We start from the raw sequence: 17,481 nt of genomic DNA on the forward strand, positions 1-17,481 counted from the left end.
AACTATAGAAAATACATCGCCAAGGAGCCCTGAGTGTCCGATGACACATGTCGACGATGCCACCTGGCCTCAGAAACGATCCAACACATCACTGCAGGATGCAAGGTGCTCACCCAGATTGAATACACTCATAGACACGACCAGGTAGCCAGGATAATACATCAGAAGCTAGCAAGGAAACACCAGTTGGTCGAAGAAAGTGTATTGTACTACAAGTACAAACCCCAGGTAGTACTAGAGTCCCTGACCCACAAGCTTTACTGGGACCATGTTATAATAAAGGATAGGACAGTCCTGCACAACAGACCTGACATGACCCTTGTGGGCGAGAAGGAAAAGGCTACCTCTCTGATTGACATAGCGGTACCCAACACTGGCAACCTGCAGAAAACCCATGGGGAAAAAATCAGGAAGTACATGAACCTAAGACAGGAGATCAGAGATGTGGCATATGCAACAAGTAATGACCATCCCAATCATCGTGTCAATCACAGGTATGGTGCCAAAAACCCTACATAACAGCCTAGCAGCAATAGGTCTCCCAGCAAACACCTACAAGGAACTCCAGAAAGTGGCAATCCTGAACACCTGTAGGATTGTCAGAGTTCCTCGACCAACAGTAACACCAGACGTAACAACAACCACCCTGTGTACTTGGTAGCAATACCCGTCACGAGGTGGAACCCCCAATCAGGGAGAAATAATATAAGAGCAACAATAATAATTGGTTATTACTAGTGGCTGTGGGTGATGTTACCTGTGTTGTAAAATGATGCATGTAGGGAGGGATCCCATTGAATTGTAGGCATACGTAAGAGACAGTATACAAGTTACTTCACCATTAAATTCAGGTGATGGATGGTTGAAGCATATGAGCTTCAGTAGAATTTTGGCTTTGTGGAAAGAAGTGTTCTTGAAAAAGGAATGGGTGAGTGTTCCAGCCAGGTGGCAAGTTGGCTGATAGTTTTGTTCACATTCAAGTTGCTTGACAATTACTTGGCAGGCAGAGATGGCTTATTTGGATGCTTGATGAAATGGATAGCATTGAAAATTTGAATTGGGGAAGGTGAGCAGCATTCTGATCACAGGCTGTGATGAATGACTTTGTACAGCATATAAGTAGTTAGCCTATTGAGGGCAGGTTCAGCAGAAAGAGAAATAGGTTTATTTTAATTATTATTATTATTATTTTTTTTGTCCTTGTAGTCATCTTTTGTTGGCTGATTGAAGCACACATTAATGGAAGTGTGACTATTCGGGAAATTGCTGAATAGTTGGGGAAGCCATAGTTAGACATAATGTACGCATGGCAAAAAAGGATTCTGCTTGTTCTTTTAAGAAATTGAATCATTCCCCTCTCGTTCCATTGAAGAGTTGAACTTTGTCATTGCATTGTCAGCAAACAGACATTAAATGTGATATGCTTACATAAATATTATTAATGAATAATCAATACAGGGCACAACACTGAACCCTGAGTGACTGTACTCATAACATTAGTCCATGAAGAGAAGTGGTAATTAACCACTCTGCCTCCTGCCACTCAACCTTTCCTTTATCTGCACTGCTTCAATTTGTACAGCATTCTTTCATGTGGAACAATTTCAAAGGCTTGGATTTGTATATACAGGCGGGCCTCGATTAATTCGTCCCGTGAGAGCATCCCGCAAAACGGAAACGCGTTAATCGAATATAATAACCAATAGGAAAAATTATAATTGGTCCTTGACCTTCTGGAATGTCCATAAAGAATTTTAAAAATAACTTTTTAACTGTATATAATGTAAAAGATAATGAAAATAATTATGGAATTAAATGTTTATTGCATAAACATTTAATTCCATAATTATTACTATTATGAACAGCGGTTCTTAAACTGTGCGCTGCAGAATATTTTAAATTTTCGAGGGAAACACAGCGATACTCGACATCTGCCGGACACTGTGTGAACTACTAGCTCGAGGTAGCTCACAGTTTCAGCATTTCTTATTAAGTTGTTTGGACCTAACTACTAAACGAAATTGTTAGGTATTTCTTTTGGTCTGGGTGCACCTTGAAAAAATTACTGAGACATTAAAGGCGCCGTGAACCGAGAAACTTTGGGAACCTCTGACATAAAATACACAATGAAGAAATTACTGTTGTGGAAATATTTGAACAGTGTTGACTTTCTCTTTTCATCAATCAGTTTCCAATAGCCGACAACAATCTTCTCTGGGCCCTGGCGAAATAAATATTGCAGAGAACATCAAACCTTCTGTTTGAGGTTCTATGTGATACGAAAGATTTCATCTAATTCTTTTACCATTATCTCCTTTGCGGTAACATTTTCATCTGGCTCATTTAAAAATTTGAATTTTTAAATGCAAGTCTGCATTGACTTTATTAGCAGGAGACAAACACGTCTTCTTCCGATGGTTGATGGAACACACCGAGGCAGGCAGCAGGCAAACGTTTGTTTATTGACCGTACGACTCGCGGTAAGCGTAATGCGCGATTTAAATCTTTTTCAACTATTGCATAAAAAAAAAGATCGCGTTAACTGGAAATTTGTAAAGTGAAAAGTGGTATCATTTTTCAAATAGCGTTAACTGAATATCGCGTTAATCGAACTCGTGTTATGCGAGGCCTAGCTGTATTTGCATTTATTTTTTTAAATACAGTCTTGTTATCAATAGAGGTAATCTCTATTGATAACAGAGATGGGCTATCTTTAAAGATCGACTTTAGTAAAATCTACTTAATATATAATTCACGGGGTTAATTAATATTTCATTTTACTAAAGTGGATCTTTAAAGATAGCCCATCTCAAATAAAATTGAAGCTGTTTCACTTGTATACAGTACATGTTGTACTTTGTTAAATTTTCTCTGCAGCCTTTAAGCTAGTTATAAAGACTTCATAACTGACTGGTCTCTATTTTAGGTTATATTTTTCCTCAAATCACTGTGAGGGTTTTTTTTTTTTTTTTTTTTTTTCCTTTTTTTATTTTTTTAAAGAAGACTTCATTGAAATTTTTTTTTTTCATAAGCATTTCCTTTCCACTGAAAGACAGTTTTGTTGACATTTTGGTTTCTTTGTGATTTCTTTAGTTTCCGTTATCAACAATTGTTTTCTGCTTGCTTTTTTTTTATGAAAACTCCAAGCGTTAGTACCATGCATAAGTTGAAGGCTAAGAAGACAAGATATTTGTTGACATTAGACATGAATTTCTATAGATTGTAATTTTCAGAAAATTGATGTGAAGGAAGGTTGTTTCAGGAAACAGAAGTGGAGGGGATTAGTGAGGAAGACAAAGTTGGTTCTGCAAGTTTGGAGTTGGACAGTGAATGGATGTACTAGTTATTGATTGGTTTGGAAGAGAGTGGGATATTACAAATACCAATTCAGAAGAACACCCATGGAAGTATCAGTAGAAAAGGCATGACAGGAACAGAATGTCTATGAGACAGAGATTGGAGAGATTTTGTAAGAGATAGGTCATTAATTAACCCGATAACCTCCTCTTTTGAATGGAGTCTAAAAACTTAAGAGTAGTTTTATAGACACCATCTTAGATGTGAACAAAATATTTCATGATAGGTTGAGATTTGCACAAAAGTAGTTTTTTAGAGAAAAGTAATGCCAAGAGCAAAAAAAAAAACCCTTTTTTTTTTTTTTTTTTTTTTTTTTGTTGTTGTTGAGGAAGCTGTATTTGTAATACGCTTATGCCAAGAGAGATTAGAAGTCAGAGTAATACCTAATAGATATGTGATCTTGTCTAGAAAACTGAGTGTCATTAAGGATGAGTATAAGAAGACAGCAATAGTTTTTTATAAGGAATAAGACAGGATTGAGTTTTAAATGGATTGAAATTAACTAATTTTTCTTTGCCCTTTAGGAGAATTACCTAGAGATTGGCAATTAAAAGAATTGGTAGTGGATATTCAAAAAGTTTTAGCTGTTTTTTCAGTGCATGGTTTCTCATCATGGAAGATAGAATTCAGTGTGATGTTATCAACAAAACTAGGGATAGGATTTCTAGCCAGTTGAAGAAGGTCATTAATATAAAATAGGAAAAGAGCTTGAGAAAGAACTGAACCTTGGAGAACACTAGTATTAGTGCAGAAGTTAGAAGGCAGAGCCATTTACCAACATCTGCAGTGAGCAGTCGGGGTTAAAACTGAGTAACCAATTGCAAAATACAGTCGGCAATCTATATGATTGGATCTTGTTTAGAAGATCCAAGCATATAGATTGGATCTTCTAAACAAAAATAAACTTAATATAAAAATAACATTGTATCAGTTGTTGAAAATGTTGCTAAAGTGGAACTGTAAACGACGAATGTTAGATGTGATTTAAAGTGTGTACGGCAGTTGTGCAAGTATATGTGCAAAATGTTTCACTTAACATAGTTTTTGAGCATATCTATTGTTATGTTATGTGATGTGAGATATGCCTGTTTATTGTATAAGTACACTTGGAATTAATTTACTGGAAGAGTTGATCTCTCTCTCTCTCTCTCTCTCTCTCTCAGTTCATTTCCTTTACTACCAATTCATGTAGGTGTCTTAAGTGTTCATAATAGGCGGATACATTTTCATTTATTGATTGTTCAATGTGCTGAATTACGAAGTTCAAGTGGTCTTTCACTTCGCTTACCTTCATTTTTTGCTGAGAGTTGTTGCTCACTTCATCTTCTTCCTCGTCTGAACTTTCCGCTGCTCCCATTACACTATCTGCGATCTCTTCTTTGGTCATGATGTTGTAGCCAGGATCATCTTCTTCCATCCATGACTCTATCTCCTCTAAGGACACAGCTTTTTCCCCTCCTCATTGTAGAGTCTCATGAAAGATTTCTATCTCTCAACCATCTGTTTCTGGATTAGCCTCATCATCTAAGAAAAGTTTTTTTTCATGAATTCGCCAAAGTCTGAATTGAATTCAAGGTTTTTGAATTGAATTGCAAAGCATCAGCAAAGTTGTAAATCATAGATCTTACGTTGTACAACTTTAAATTTTTCAATGTCTGTTGTCCTCTTCTTCACCAACTAGTGACTCCTCGACCTAGCATTAGTAGAGGCATATGATGCCAGAAAACAAGCTTATGCACCATCAGCCAAAAAAAAAAATAACAAAAAAAAAAAACCCGCTCCCATTTCACCCCTCCATTCATTCCAAATACCTGTCCAGCTCAGCCTTAAATTTATTTAGGCTATCAACTTCCAAAACAAAGGATGGAAGTCTGTTCCACCAACCAACTACCCACTGGCTAAAGGCAAACTTCCACACATCTATCCTACATCTGACTTTCCTCAATTTGAATTTATGCCCTCTCAGGTGATTATTCTGAGCAAAAGGAAGAATCCCATCAGCATTGAGCATGCTCAAACCATTCAAGGCTTTATACACCTCAATCAGATCACCTTGCAGGTGCCTAGTCTCCAGACACTGTAATTTGCATCCAGGTGGGAAGGAGCAGCAGTGCGTATCACATGCTTCTTGATTAGCCGGGGTTCGAGCCCGTCACCACCAAATACGGAAGATGCGGAAAGGTCAGGGAATGACCACTGCATATCATGGAGCAATATGGCCTTAGTTGCTAATGCTCCTAAAAACCAAAAACAACAACTGTAATTTGCAAAACTTAAGCCTTTCTTCTTAAGAGCAACCCTTTGTTCCATTCACTAATCTTGTTGCCCTTCTCTATACTCGTTCCAACAGCTCTACATCCTTCTTCTTTAAATGAGGCCTCCAGACCTGTATACAGTACTCAAGATGTGGCCTGACCATTGCCTTATACAAGGGGATAATCACCTCCTTATCCCTGCTAGAAAAATTCCTGTATATCATTGACAAGACACCATGAGCTACTCTTGCTGACTGTCTCCACTGCTCAGAAAACTTCATATCTGCCTGCACAATTACCCCAGGTCCTTTTCGTTCTCTACCACTGTCAGTGTAGTACCACAAAGTTGATACGTTGCTCTGGGGTTACTGCTTCCCATATGTAGTACTTTACATTTGTCAATGTTAAACTTCATTTTGCCATCTCTCAGCCCATCTGCTGAACTTTTCTAGATCCTGTTGCAGCAGCATACTGTCATTAGTGTCTTAACAACCCTGTTAAACTTTGTATTGTCTGCAAACTTGGACATTAAGCTTGATATACCATCATCTGTATCATTTATAAATACAGAAAACAACAATGGACCCAACACGGAACCCTGAGGGACTTCACTAATAGCATTAGTCCATGATGAGCAGTGTCTATTGATTACTACTATGTCTTCTTCCACTCAACTATCACTTTATCCATTGCAGCAATTTGCCTCCAATGCCACATTGCTCCAGTTTGTTCAGCAGTCTTCCATGTGCAACAGTATCAAAAGCCTTTCTAAGATCCAAATATATGATATCAAAGTTATTCCCTGTATCCAATCAAATTGGTCAGGCAAGGCTTTCCCTTAAGAAAACCATGCTGTGTCCGAGCTATAATTGAAGTGTTGTAGTAATAGTAGTGGCATGTTATGCAAGAAAGCAAGTGTATGAGCTTATGCAGCATCAGCCAAAAAAAAAAAAAAAATCACACCATTTCCTATAAATGCCTGTCCAGTTCCTCCTTAAATTTATTTAACCTATCAACTTCCACGACGACAGATGGAAGTTTGTTCCAGCAATTAACCACCCGCTGGCTAAAGGCAAATTTCCGCACATCTAATCTACATCTGTCTTTTCTTAATTTGAATTTATGCCCCCTTAGGTTCGTAATCTGAACGAGTGGAAGGATCCCATCAGAATTCAGCGTGCTCAACCCATTCAAGGCCTTATAGACCTCAGTCAGATCACCGCGCAGGTGCCTAGTCTCCAGCCACTCCAATTTGCAGAACTTAAGCCTCTCTTGGTAAGAGGATCCATTCATTCCCCTCACCAATCTTGTTGCCCTTCTCTGTACACGCTCAAGTAAATCTACATCCTTCCTAAAATGAGGCCTCCAAACCTGTACGCAATGCTCAAGGCGTGGGGTGGCCTGACCATTGCCTTATACAGAGGGACAATCACCTCCTTTTCCCTGCTAGCAATATTCCTATATATCATTGACAAACCCCGATGATCTGCCCTGGCAGCCTGTCTGCATTGCTCAGAAAACTTCATACCTGACTGCACAATTACTACCAGGTCTTTTTCATTTTCTACCACCTTAAGTGTAGTACCACACAGTTGGTACGTTTCTCTGGAGTTACTTCTACCCATATGCAGTACTTTGCATTTGTCAAGATTAAACTTCAGTTGCCACTTCTTAGCCCGTCTGCCCAAATTATCTAGATCCTGTTGCAGTAGCACACTGCCATTACTATCATTAACAACCCTGCCAACCTTTGTATCATCTGCAAACTTCGACATTAAGCCTGATATACCTTCATCAATATCATTGATAAATATACAAAACAAAAGTGGACCCAACACTGAACCCTGTGGGACTCCACTAATAACATTAGTCCACGAAGAGCAGCACCCATGGATTATCACCCTCTGTCTACTCCCACTTAACCATCCTTTTATCCATTGTAGCAACTTATCCTTAATACCATTCTGCTCCAATTTGTACAATAGTCTTCCATGCTATTGTACAATTGTCTAGATGGTCCATCAGTGCTGCTTTAACCAGTGCCTCCATTAATTTTCATGGAACAGAAGTTAAACTAACAGGTCTGTCTATAATTATTTCTGTTGTCCTTTGATCCTCCTTTGTGAATTGGGGTCACATTTGCACATCTCCAGTCTATGGGTACCTCACCTGAGTCCAAAGAAGCTCTCATAATTATGACTAAGGGTTTGCTTACTTCTTTTGCTGCCTCCTTTAATATAACTGGTAGATCTCATCTATGCCAAGTGCCCGTTTTATGTTTATCTTCAACAATTTCTCCTCCACTTTCCTCTCAGTTATTACGAAATCATCCAGCTCACTGCCGGAGTTTAACTCACCTCTGGTATTCCCCTCCCTGAATAACTAGTCATGTGTGAATGTAGATGCAAAATACTCATTTAGTTTTTTTGCCACCTGAGCAGGATAATCAACAATTGAACCATCAATATCCAGTGGACCAATCTGATTCATCCCTTTCCTTCTAGAATTTACAACTCTTTGCTGGTTTTTTTTTTTTTTTTTGCATCCTTTGCCAAAGATTTCTCAATCTGCCTTTGCCTGCCTAATCTCCTTTGTGACTTGGTTACAGACCAGCTTATATCTATCATAGGCTTCCATGTCACCCATTAATTTATATGTATCCCATGCATTTTTCTTCTCTGCCATATGTCTCATTAGTTCATCTGACATCCATTTAGACCAAACCTTGAACAATATTTCTTAGTTGGTATGTAAAGCCTAGTAGCTTCCAAGATAAATTCTTTGAATGCTTCTCATTTTGAATTTGCTGTTGGTAACATCATCAGTTGGTCCCACCGTATAGAATTTAAATACTGTCTCAGACCAGCGTAGTCGCCTTTACGAAAGCAAAAACCCTTCCCTTTACCCCTGATGGTAGTTACTCTTTGAGTAAATCCTACTTCAGCAAACTGTGATCACTGCCACTTAGTGATTCCTTTATCTGCCGATTCTTAATGCATGAAGAATCACTACTGATAATCAGATAAAGAGTATTACTCACTCTAGTTGCCTCCTGAATATGCTGATGTCGAAAACAATCATCCAATAAATCCACAAAAGCTTTGCTAGTGTGTAAGTGACTAACTCCCAAATTCCAGTCAATATCTGGGAAATTAAAATCCCCCCATTATAAGACTCTCTGATTTACTGGCCCACTCTTATTTCCCTGTACAGTGTCTTATTATACCTTAGGCCTATAACATACTCCTACTCTCAATTTTGATTTCCCAATGTTTATGTTTCACCAAACTGACTCGACACTGCATTGTCCAGCAATGTCGAATGGCTTCAATTCCCTGGATTTTGTGTTCCTTTACTAATAGCATAACCCTTTTTCCCTTCCTATCCTGTCTATCCTTCCTGTAGACAATGTACTCCCCAAATTCCAGTTCTGGATTCCTTATATCTGTGTGACACCACATCTCTGATATCCCAACAATAACTGCCATTGATGTTTCCAGCAATACCTCAAATTCATCAAATTTATTTACGAAACTTTTAGCATTAGTAGAGGCATTTGATGCAAGAAAGCAAGCTTATGCAGCGTCAGCCAAAAAAAAAAAAACCCACTTCCACTTCAACCCTCTGTTCGTTCAAAATACCTGTCCAGCTGAGCCTTAAACTTATTTAGGCTATCAACCTCCACGACAAGGGATGGAAGTCTGTTCCACCAACCAACCACCCGCTGGCTAAAGGCAAATTTCCGCACGTCTATCCTACATCTGTCTTTCCTCAATTTGAATTTATGCCCTCTCAGGTGATTATTCTGAGCTAGAGGAAGAATCCCATCAGCATTGAGCATGCTTAAACCATTCAAGGCTTTATACACCTCTATCAGATCACCTCGCTGGTGCCTAGTCTCCAGACACTAATTTGCAAAACTTAAGCCTTTCTTCGTAAGAGCACCCCTTTGTTCCTTATCACTAATTCACTAATTTTGTTGCCTTCCTCTGTACTCGTTCCAGCAGCTCTACATCCTTCATGAAATGAGGCCTCCAGACCTGTATACAGTACTCTAGGTGTGGCCTGACCATTGCCTTATACAAGGGAATAATCACCTCCTTATCCCTGCTGGAAAAATTCCTGTATATCATTGACAATACTCCATGAGCTACTCTTGCAACCCATCTGCACTGCTCAGAGAACTTCATATCTGCCTGCACAACCACCCCCAAGTCCCTTTCATTCTCTACCACTGTCAGTGTAGTACCACAAAGTTGATACGTTGCTCTGGGGTTGCTGTTTCCCATGTGTAGTACTTTACATTTGTCAATGTTAAACTTCATTTGCCATCTCTCAGCCCATCTGCTCAACCTTTCCAGATCCTGTTGCAGCAGCATAGTGTCAGTAGTGTCCTTGACAACCCTGCCAACCTTTGTATCGTCTGCAAACTTGGACATTAAGCTTGATATACCATCATCAATATCATTTATAAATACAGAAAACAATGGACCCAACACTGAGCCCTGAGGGACTCCACTAATAACATTAGTCCACGATGAGCAGTGTCCATTGATTAACACTCTCTGTCTTCTCCCCCTCAACCACCCCTTTATCCATAGCAGCAATTTGCCTCCAATGTCACACTGCTCCAATTTGTGTAGCAGTCTTCCATGTGCAACAGTATCAAAAGCCTTTCTAAGATCCAAGTATATAATATCAAAGCTATTCCCTGCATCCAGTTCTTTTGTGACTGCATCATAGTATCCAATCAAATTGGTCAGGCAAGACTTCCCCTTAACAAAACCATGCTGTGTCCGAGCTATAACTGAAGTCTTGTCTAAATGATCCTGCAGTGCTTCTTTAACCAGTGCCTCCATTAATTTTCCTGGAACAGAAGTTAAGCTCACAGGTCTGTAATTACTTGTGTCAGCCTTTGATCCTCCTTTGTGAATTGGGGTCACATTTGCACATTTACAGTCTATGGGTACCTCCCCTGAGTCCAAGGAAGCTCTCATAATTATGGCTAACGGTTTGCTTACTTCCTTTGCTGCCTCCTTTAATATAACTGGATAGATCCCATCCACCCCGGGTGCCTTTCTTGTGTTTATCTTCAACAATTTCTCCTCCACTTTACTCCCAGTTATTTCAAGATTCTGTACCTTACTGCTAGAGTTGAATACACCTCTGGCATTCCCCTCGCTGGATAACTCCTCATGTGTGAATGTCGATGCAAAATATTCATTTAGTTTGTTAGCTACCTGAGCAGGATCATCAACAGTTGACCCATCAATATCAAGTGGACCAATCTGATTCATCCCCTTCCTTCTAGAGTTTACATAAGTAAAGAACTCTTTGCTGTTTTTCTTTGCATCCCTTGCCAAGGATTTCTCGTAATCTGCCTTCGCCCGCCTAACCTCCTTTGTAACTTGGTTGCATATCAACTTGTATCTATCATAGGCTTCTGTGTCATGTGTTAATTTGTAAGTATCCCATGCATTTTTCTTCTCTTCCATATGCCTCATTAGTTCATTTGACATCCATTTTGGCCTAAACCTTGAACAATATTTCTTAGTTGGTATGTAAAGCCTAGTAGCTTCCAAGATAAGTTCTTTGAATGCTTCCCATTTTGAATTTGCTGTTGGTAACATCATCAGTTGGTCCCACTGTATAGAATTTAAATACTGTCTCAGTCCGTCGTAGTCGCCTTTACGGAAGCAATAACCCTTCCCTTTACCCCTAATGGTAGTTACCTCTTTGAGTAAATCCCACTTCAGCACACTGTGATCACTGCCACCTAGTGGTTCATTTATATGCAGATTCTTAATGCATGAAGAATCACTGCTGATAATCAAATCAAGAGTATTACTCCCTCTAGTTGCCTCCCGATCATGCTGATGTAGAAAACAATCATCCAATAAATCCACAAAAGCCCTGCTAGTGTGAGTTACCAGCCCCCAAATTCCAGTCAATATCTGGGAAATTAAAATCTCCCATTATAAGACTCTGATTTACTGGCCCACTCTATTTCCCTGTACAGTTTCTTATTATACTCATCAGAGTCATTAGGCCTATAGCACACTCCTACTCTCAATTTTGATCTCCCAATGCTTATGTCACACCAAACTGACTCAACACTGCACTGTCCAGCGATGTCGACTGGCTTCACTTCCTTGGTTTTTATGTGTTTCTTAACTAATAGCATAACCCCTCCTCCCTTCCTATCCTGTCTATCCTTTCTGTAGACGTTGTACTCCCCAAATTCCAGTTCTGTATCCCTTATATCTGTGTGACACCACGTCTCTGATATGCCAACAATATCTGCCTTTGCTGTTTTGAGCAATACCTCAAATTCATCAAATTTATTTACTAAACTCCTAGCATTGGTCTATACTCAAGTATACATGCACCTGTTCCTATTTTTAACTACCCTAACACAACCCATGTGTTTACTTGTACCGTAATGACTCTCAGCAGTCTCTGAAATAACCTGCATCTTGTTTTCCAAGTAATTCTACTGGTCTCCTACTTTTAATATCATTAGTGCCAACGTGTACAACAGTATCACCTTTGGCACCCTTAAAAGACGATATTCCCTCTACAATGTCAGCAACCTTTGCCCCTGGCAGACATGCCCTGGCCCTGTTCCACCTATCCTTTTTACATACCATGTTTCCCATTTCCCTGACAGTAGAGTCACCAACAGCTGCTAGTTCCTATGGGACCAGCGCATTCTGCCTTGGGGGTTGCCACTGTTTTGCGTGATGATGAAATGCAAGCTCTGGCGTTGATGTGGGCATCTGAGAGCTTGATGGGCCCCTCAATTTAGATCCTTCGAGGGTATCCACGCTATCCTTCCAGCTCTCATATAGGCCCATAACAATGCTGAGTTGTTGTCTGATTTCCTCACGCTCCTTACATTGCGCATGCACAAAGACCCCTTGGCAATATCATATCCCGTACCTCATTGCTCCACAAACATCAAGCAAGCAGTGCATTTTAAAAGGCTGTGATTCAGAGGACAACTGCTCCTCTGAGCCACAGCACTCCATTTAGCTTGAGCCTTTTGCTTTACTGCTCTGGTCTGAGTCATGATTTCAATTCAATTTCAGTACAAAATTATAACCCTAATCTTGTATCCCAGCACAGTTATAACACTTTATATCGTTTTGTTTTTCAGTATAGAGTATAATCTTAGAGTTCCGTTATATAACTTCCGTATCAAGTTATGTATTAATTAATTATGTTATAAAATTTTGTAAAATCTAAGTCATATGTATTTATTTAAAAAGTACAATTTAATTGACAGTGAAGTTTAAAAAGAGTAATAAATTTTACTGATTAATTGATAATATTATATACTATACTATACTAATCTAACGCTATCTAGTTCGGCATATAATGTATTATATAACAATGGCGGCAAGTTACGAACGGTAAATCTACGGACACTTTTAAGTATTAATTAACTTCCAAAATCTCGCTATCTCAATTCAGAATAAATCAAGGATCTTGACTAGGTCCATAAGCTACTTATAGAAAATTATTTAATGTAACAGTTAGTCAATAAAGCGGCTAAATATAGTTAAAAAACTTGCCATTCACCGGAGCTGCAAAACTCGTAAAACACATGGATTGGATACCCTTACTGATACTAAGTAATAACCTACAAAATCTATCTATGTTAAAATTTAAACTAAGTATCGTAACTAGGAATATAAAGCTACTCCAGAAAATAAGTTAATATGCCAATTTAAGTTAATAAAACAGAAAAAAGTTCTTTGTTTTCCGTTGCCATAAAAACTTTGCCTGCACAAGTCTACTCTCGTTCCTAAATCCCTAGGACTTCACTCAAAAACTTCTTTCTATAGAGCTGCTTTGCCGATCACTCCTTGGTCCATAGGCTGGAAAACAGATGTCGTGTTTCATGTCTTCTGATTTTTGGCACAGCCTTCTTGTGGAACCAATCCGTTGTTACTTCCATGGTAAACCATGCATTGCGGGAATTGTAGTAGTGTAACGGGAGATCGTCTATTACTACAATGTTTTTTAGGGCAAGTGGTTTTTTGCTTTTCCCAACGATTACAGTTTTTAACGTATGGCTTCTGTCGGCATTTGCACACAACAATGCTGAAACATGTTCCTTGCTATTTTTCTTCTAGGTGTGGTTTTCTCAGTCTTTGACGCTTGTGTGGTTTCAGACAAAGCTCCCCAAAACAGTCCCGTCTCATCAAAGTTGTACATCTGGTTCAATTGATAACCCTCCTTTTGAATAAAATCATTGTTGTTTCCTGAAAGGTTCAACAGCTTCAAAATCAGCACTAAGAATTTCCCCACACATTTTCTTGTTTGAAATGTTATGCTGTCTTCTAAATCTAAAAAGCCAACCTGAACTTGCTTTAAATTGTTCAATTCCTAACTGTTTTGCCAGCCTCTCCGCTGCTTGAATTTCTATTCCTCGCACTGCCAAACCAGACGAACGAAGTTGGGAAAACCATTTGTACACAGCATCATCTAGTGCTTTATCAGTAGGCATCTGCATTAGTTTAACTTTACTTTTTTCTTTCTACATGTTAAACTTGAGAACAAAATTACAAATTTCACTTTTTTGTTTTTAATGTCCAACACGGTTTGTTTATCGATGCTGTACTGAAGATAGATGCTGTACACTGAAGCTCCTTTTTCAAGTTTTTCTATCACCGATAGTTTATCGTGAAGAGAAAACGTTTTATGCTTATGCTTCTGTCTTAAACTAGGCTTACTTAAAGATATTGTTTAACTGCACAGCACAAAAGAAAGAAGTGCATAACTGTGGAGCAAATGACAAACAACTGTGTGAACCGCAGCTGGGAACCAGGTTGTTTGTACAGTGTGAGTCATCACGACCCAATGACCTTGGACACAATACATATGACCTTTGAGCCCGATCATTGTTTGATTTTTACATTTTAAATTTTTTTTTAGAGATGTCCGGATTAAGTGACGTACAGATTAATGAGGGTTTACTGTATTACAATTTGAGGACATAATTTATTTTTTAGATTATTTTTAGAAAGTATAGTAGTGCAAAATAATGTCTAGACCAAAATGTGTAAGTTATTAAAAGTCGTGGACCTGTCCAAGTTGCTTATTAATGTAATTTCTTTTTTAGGACTAATAGTTGGTGTTATAATTCGATATGCTGGAGAAGACTCAGAACTTATGCACATTAGAGTGAAACCCAGTGAAGGTTATTCAGATATTATGACAATGCCTCCAGATAATCTCTTTTTAACTTTGGACATTAGTAGTGATTTAGAGCACAAAAAAGAAGAGAACAAAACCTATGCTTATTCATTTCGTGGAGAAGTTACAGATCTAGGGAGTAAAAAATTGAATCAGAAGGTAGGGTGTGTGTGTTTTTATAATAGGTGTTACTTATCAAAATAAAGTTTATTAAAAAAAATTGAAACAAAACATGTTTAAAAATCACATTTTAGTTAAAATAAAGATACTGCTATGTAAGAGTTACAAGGTATACCAAAAATATGCATTATTCCAGACTTTTACCTTCAGTAAATGTAACCCATGATTTTTGACTTGTAAAATTTTGTCCTAATTCTTTTTATATATATATTGTTGTATCAAATTTCATTAAAAAATCGAGGGTAGTCAGGGATGAATGCTTTGCTGAGTTGGTATGAAATTTCCTGTAAGATCAAAAAGTTCAGGGGACATTGCAAAATAATTTTATTCAATATAAAATTTAATATTGTTATATTTAATATAAGAATAAAAGAATATGAGCATTTCCCCCTGCAATCACACACTTGATCAATTATGCTTGCCACCAATCAAAATATTTTTGGAAATCTTATGAGTTCTTTGAGGTGGTCTGTGGTAGATTAGATTTCTTGAATCAATTCAAATTGGTTGAAATTTGCTGGATGTAGAGTGACATAGCACATTGTGGTGATGGAGCCAACTATTTTATCACGTTTTAGTTTGTTTTTGCCGATTGCATCTCTCAACTATTTTAAGAATTTTTGTTAGTGCACTGCATCAACAGTGACATTTTGCAGAATGTATTCTAATGACACCATTCCTTCATTATCAAAAAATTCAATCAATGCAACCCTCACATTGATTTTAACTGCTACAAATTTTTAGGCATGTTGCATATATGAGGTGTGGCAGTAAAGTTTCCAGACTGGTTCTGTTGTGGTCATGTTCAGTGAGTTCAAAAATAAATAGAAGTGGTATGCTGTAGTTCAGACTTGCTCCAACAGATGGTGATATAGAGATTGTCTCCTAGGCTAACAGGTAGCAAGTAATGATGAGTTTTGTTTGCAGTATTAGCATTAGTAGAGGCATATGATGCAAGAAAGCAAGTTTTTTGCAGCATCAGCCAAAAAAAAAAAAAAAACCTACTCCGATTTCACCCTTCTGTTCGTTCCACATACCTGCCCAGCTCAGCCTTAAATTTATTTAGGCTATCAGAATTTAAATACTGAGACAGTATTTAAATTCTATACAGTGGGACCAACTGATGATGTTACCAACAGCAAATTCAAAATGGGAAGCATTCAAAGAACTTATCTTGAAAGCTAGTAGGCTTTACATACCAACTAAACACACGTCTTGTGTTAGGGTAGCTAAGAATAGAAACAGGTGCATGTATACTTGCGTGTACACCAATGCTAGGAGTTTAGTAAATAAATTTGATGAATTTGAGGTATTGCTCAAAACATCAAAGGCAGATATCGTTGGGATTTCAGAGACATGGTGTCACACAGATATAAGGAATGCAGAATGGAGTAAAAGTTCTACAGAAAGGATAGACAGGATAGGAAGGGAGGAGGGGTTATGCTATTAGTTAAGAAACACATAAAATCCAAGGAAGTGAAGCCAGTAGACATTGCTGGACAGTGCAGTGTCGAGTCAGTTTGGTGTGACATAAGCATTGGAAATCAAAATTGAGTTTGGGGAGACATATGCATTGGGAGATCAAAATTGAGAGTAGGAGTGTGCTATAGGCCTAATGACTCTGATGAGTATAATAAGAAACTGTACAGGGAAATAGTGGGCCAGTAAATCAGAGAATCTTATAATGGGGGATTTTAATCTCCCAGATATTGACTGGAATTTGGGGCCTGGTCACTCACACACTAGCAAGGCTTTTGTGGATTTATTGGATGATTGTTTTCTACATTAGCATTAGCATTAGTAGAGGCATTTGATGCAAGAAAGCAAGCTTATGCAGCATCAGCCAAAAAAAAAAAACACAAAAAAAACCCCACTTCCACTTCACCCCTCTCTTCGTTCAAAATACCTGTCCAGCTGAGCCTTAAACTTATTTAGGCTATCAACCTCAACGACAAGGGATGGAAGTCTGTTCCACCAACCAACCACCCGCTGGCTAAAGGCAAATTTCCGCAAGTCTATCCTACATCTGTCTTTCCTCAATTTGAATTTATGCCCTCTCAGGTGATTATTCTGAGCTAGAGGAAGAATCCCATCAGCATCGAGCATGCTCAAACCATTCAAGGCTTTATACACCTCTATCAGATCACCTCGCTGGTGCCTAGTCTCCAGACAAATACATCAGCATGTTTGGGAGGCAACTAGAGGGAGTAATACTCTTGATTTGATTATCAGTAGTGATTCTTCATGCATTAAGAATCTGCAGATAAAGGAACCACTAGGTGGCAATGATCACAGAGTACTAAAGTAGGATTTATTCAAAGAGGTAACTACCATCAGGGGTAAAGGAAAGGGTTTTTGATTTGGTAAAGGCAACTACGATGGTCTGAGACAGTATTTAAATTCTATACAGTGGGACCAACTGATGATGTTACAAACAGCAAATTCAAAATGGGAAGCATTCAAAGAACTTATCTTGGAAGCTACT

At 38.4% G+C, this 17,481-nt stretch overlaps 1 protein-coding gene across 1 annotated transcript in view; it reads left to right on the forward strand.

The window, feature by feature from the left end:
• The window catches only part of Nhe3 (Na[+]/H[+] hydrogen exchanger 3), a 330,876-nt gene that overhangs the window by 32,592 nt on the left and 280,803 nt on the right, over positions 1–17,481 (forward strand). Inside the window, exon 2 of the mRNA XM_090377696.1 lies at positions 14,743–14,975. Within this exon, the coding sequence (XP_090233822.1) occupies positions 14,743–14,975 (233 nt within the window). The remainder of the gene's footprint in view (positions 1–14,742; positions 14,976–17,481) is intronic.

The sequence above is a fragment of the Mastigoproctus giganteus genome, chromosome 1 (assembly GCF_048544385.1).
Source record: "Mastigoproctus giganteus isolate SK-2022 chromosome 1, ASM4854438v1, whole genome shotgun sequence".
Taxonomy (NCBI): domain Eukaryota; kingdom Metazoa; phylum Arthropoda; class Arachnida; order Uropygi; family Thelyphonidae; genus Mastigoproctus; species Mastigoproctus giganteus.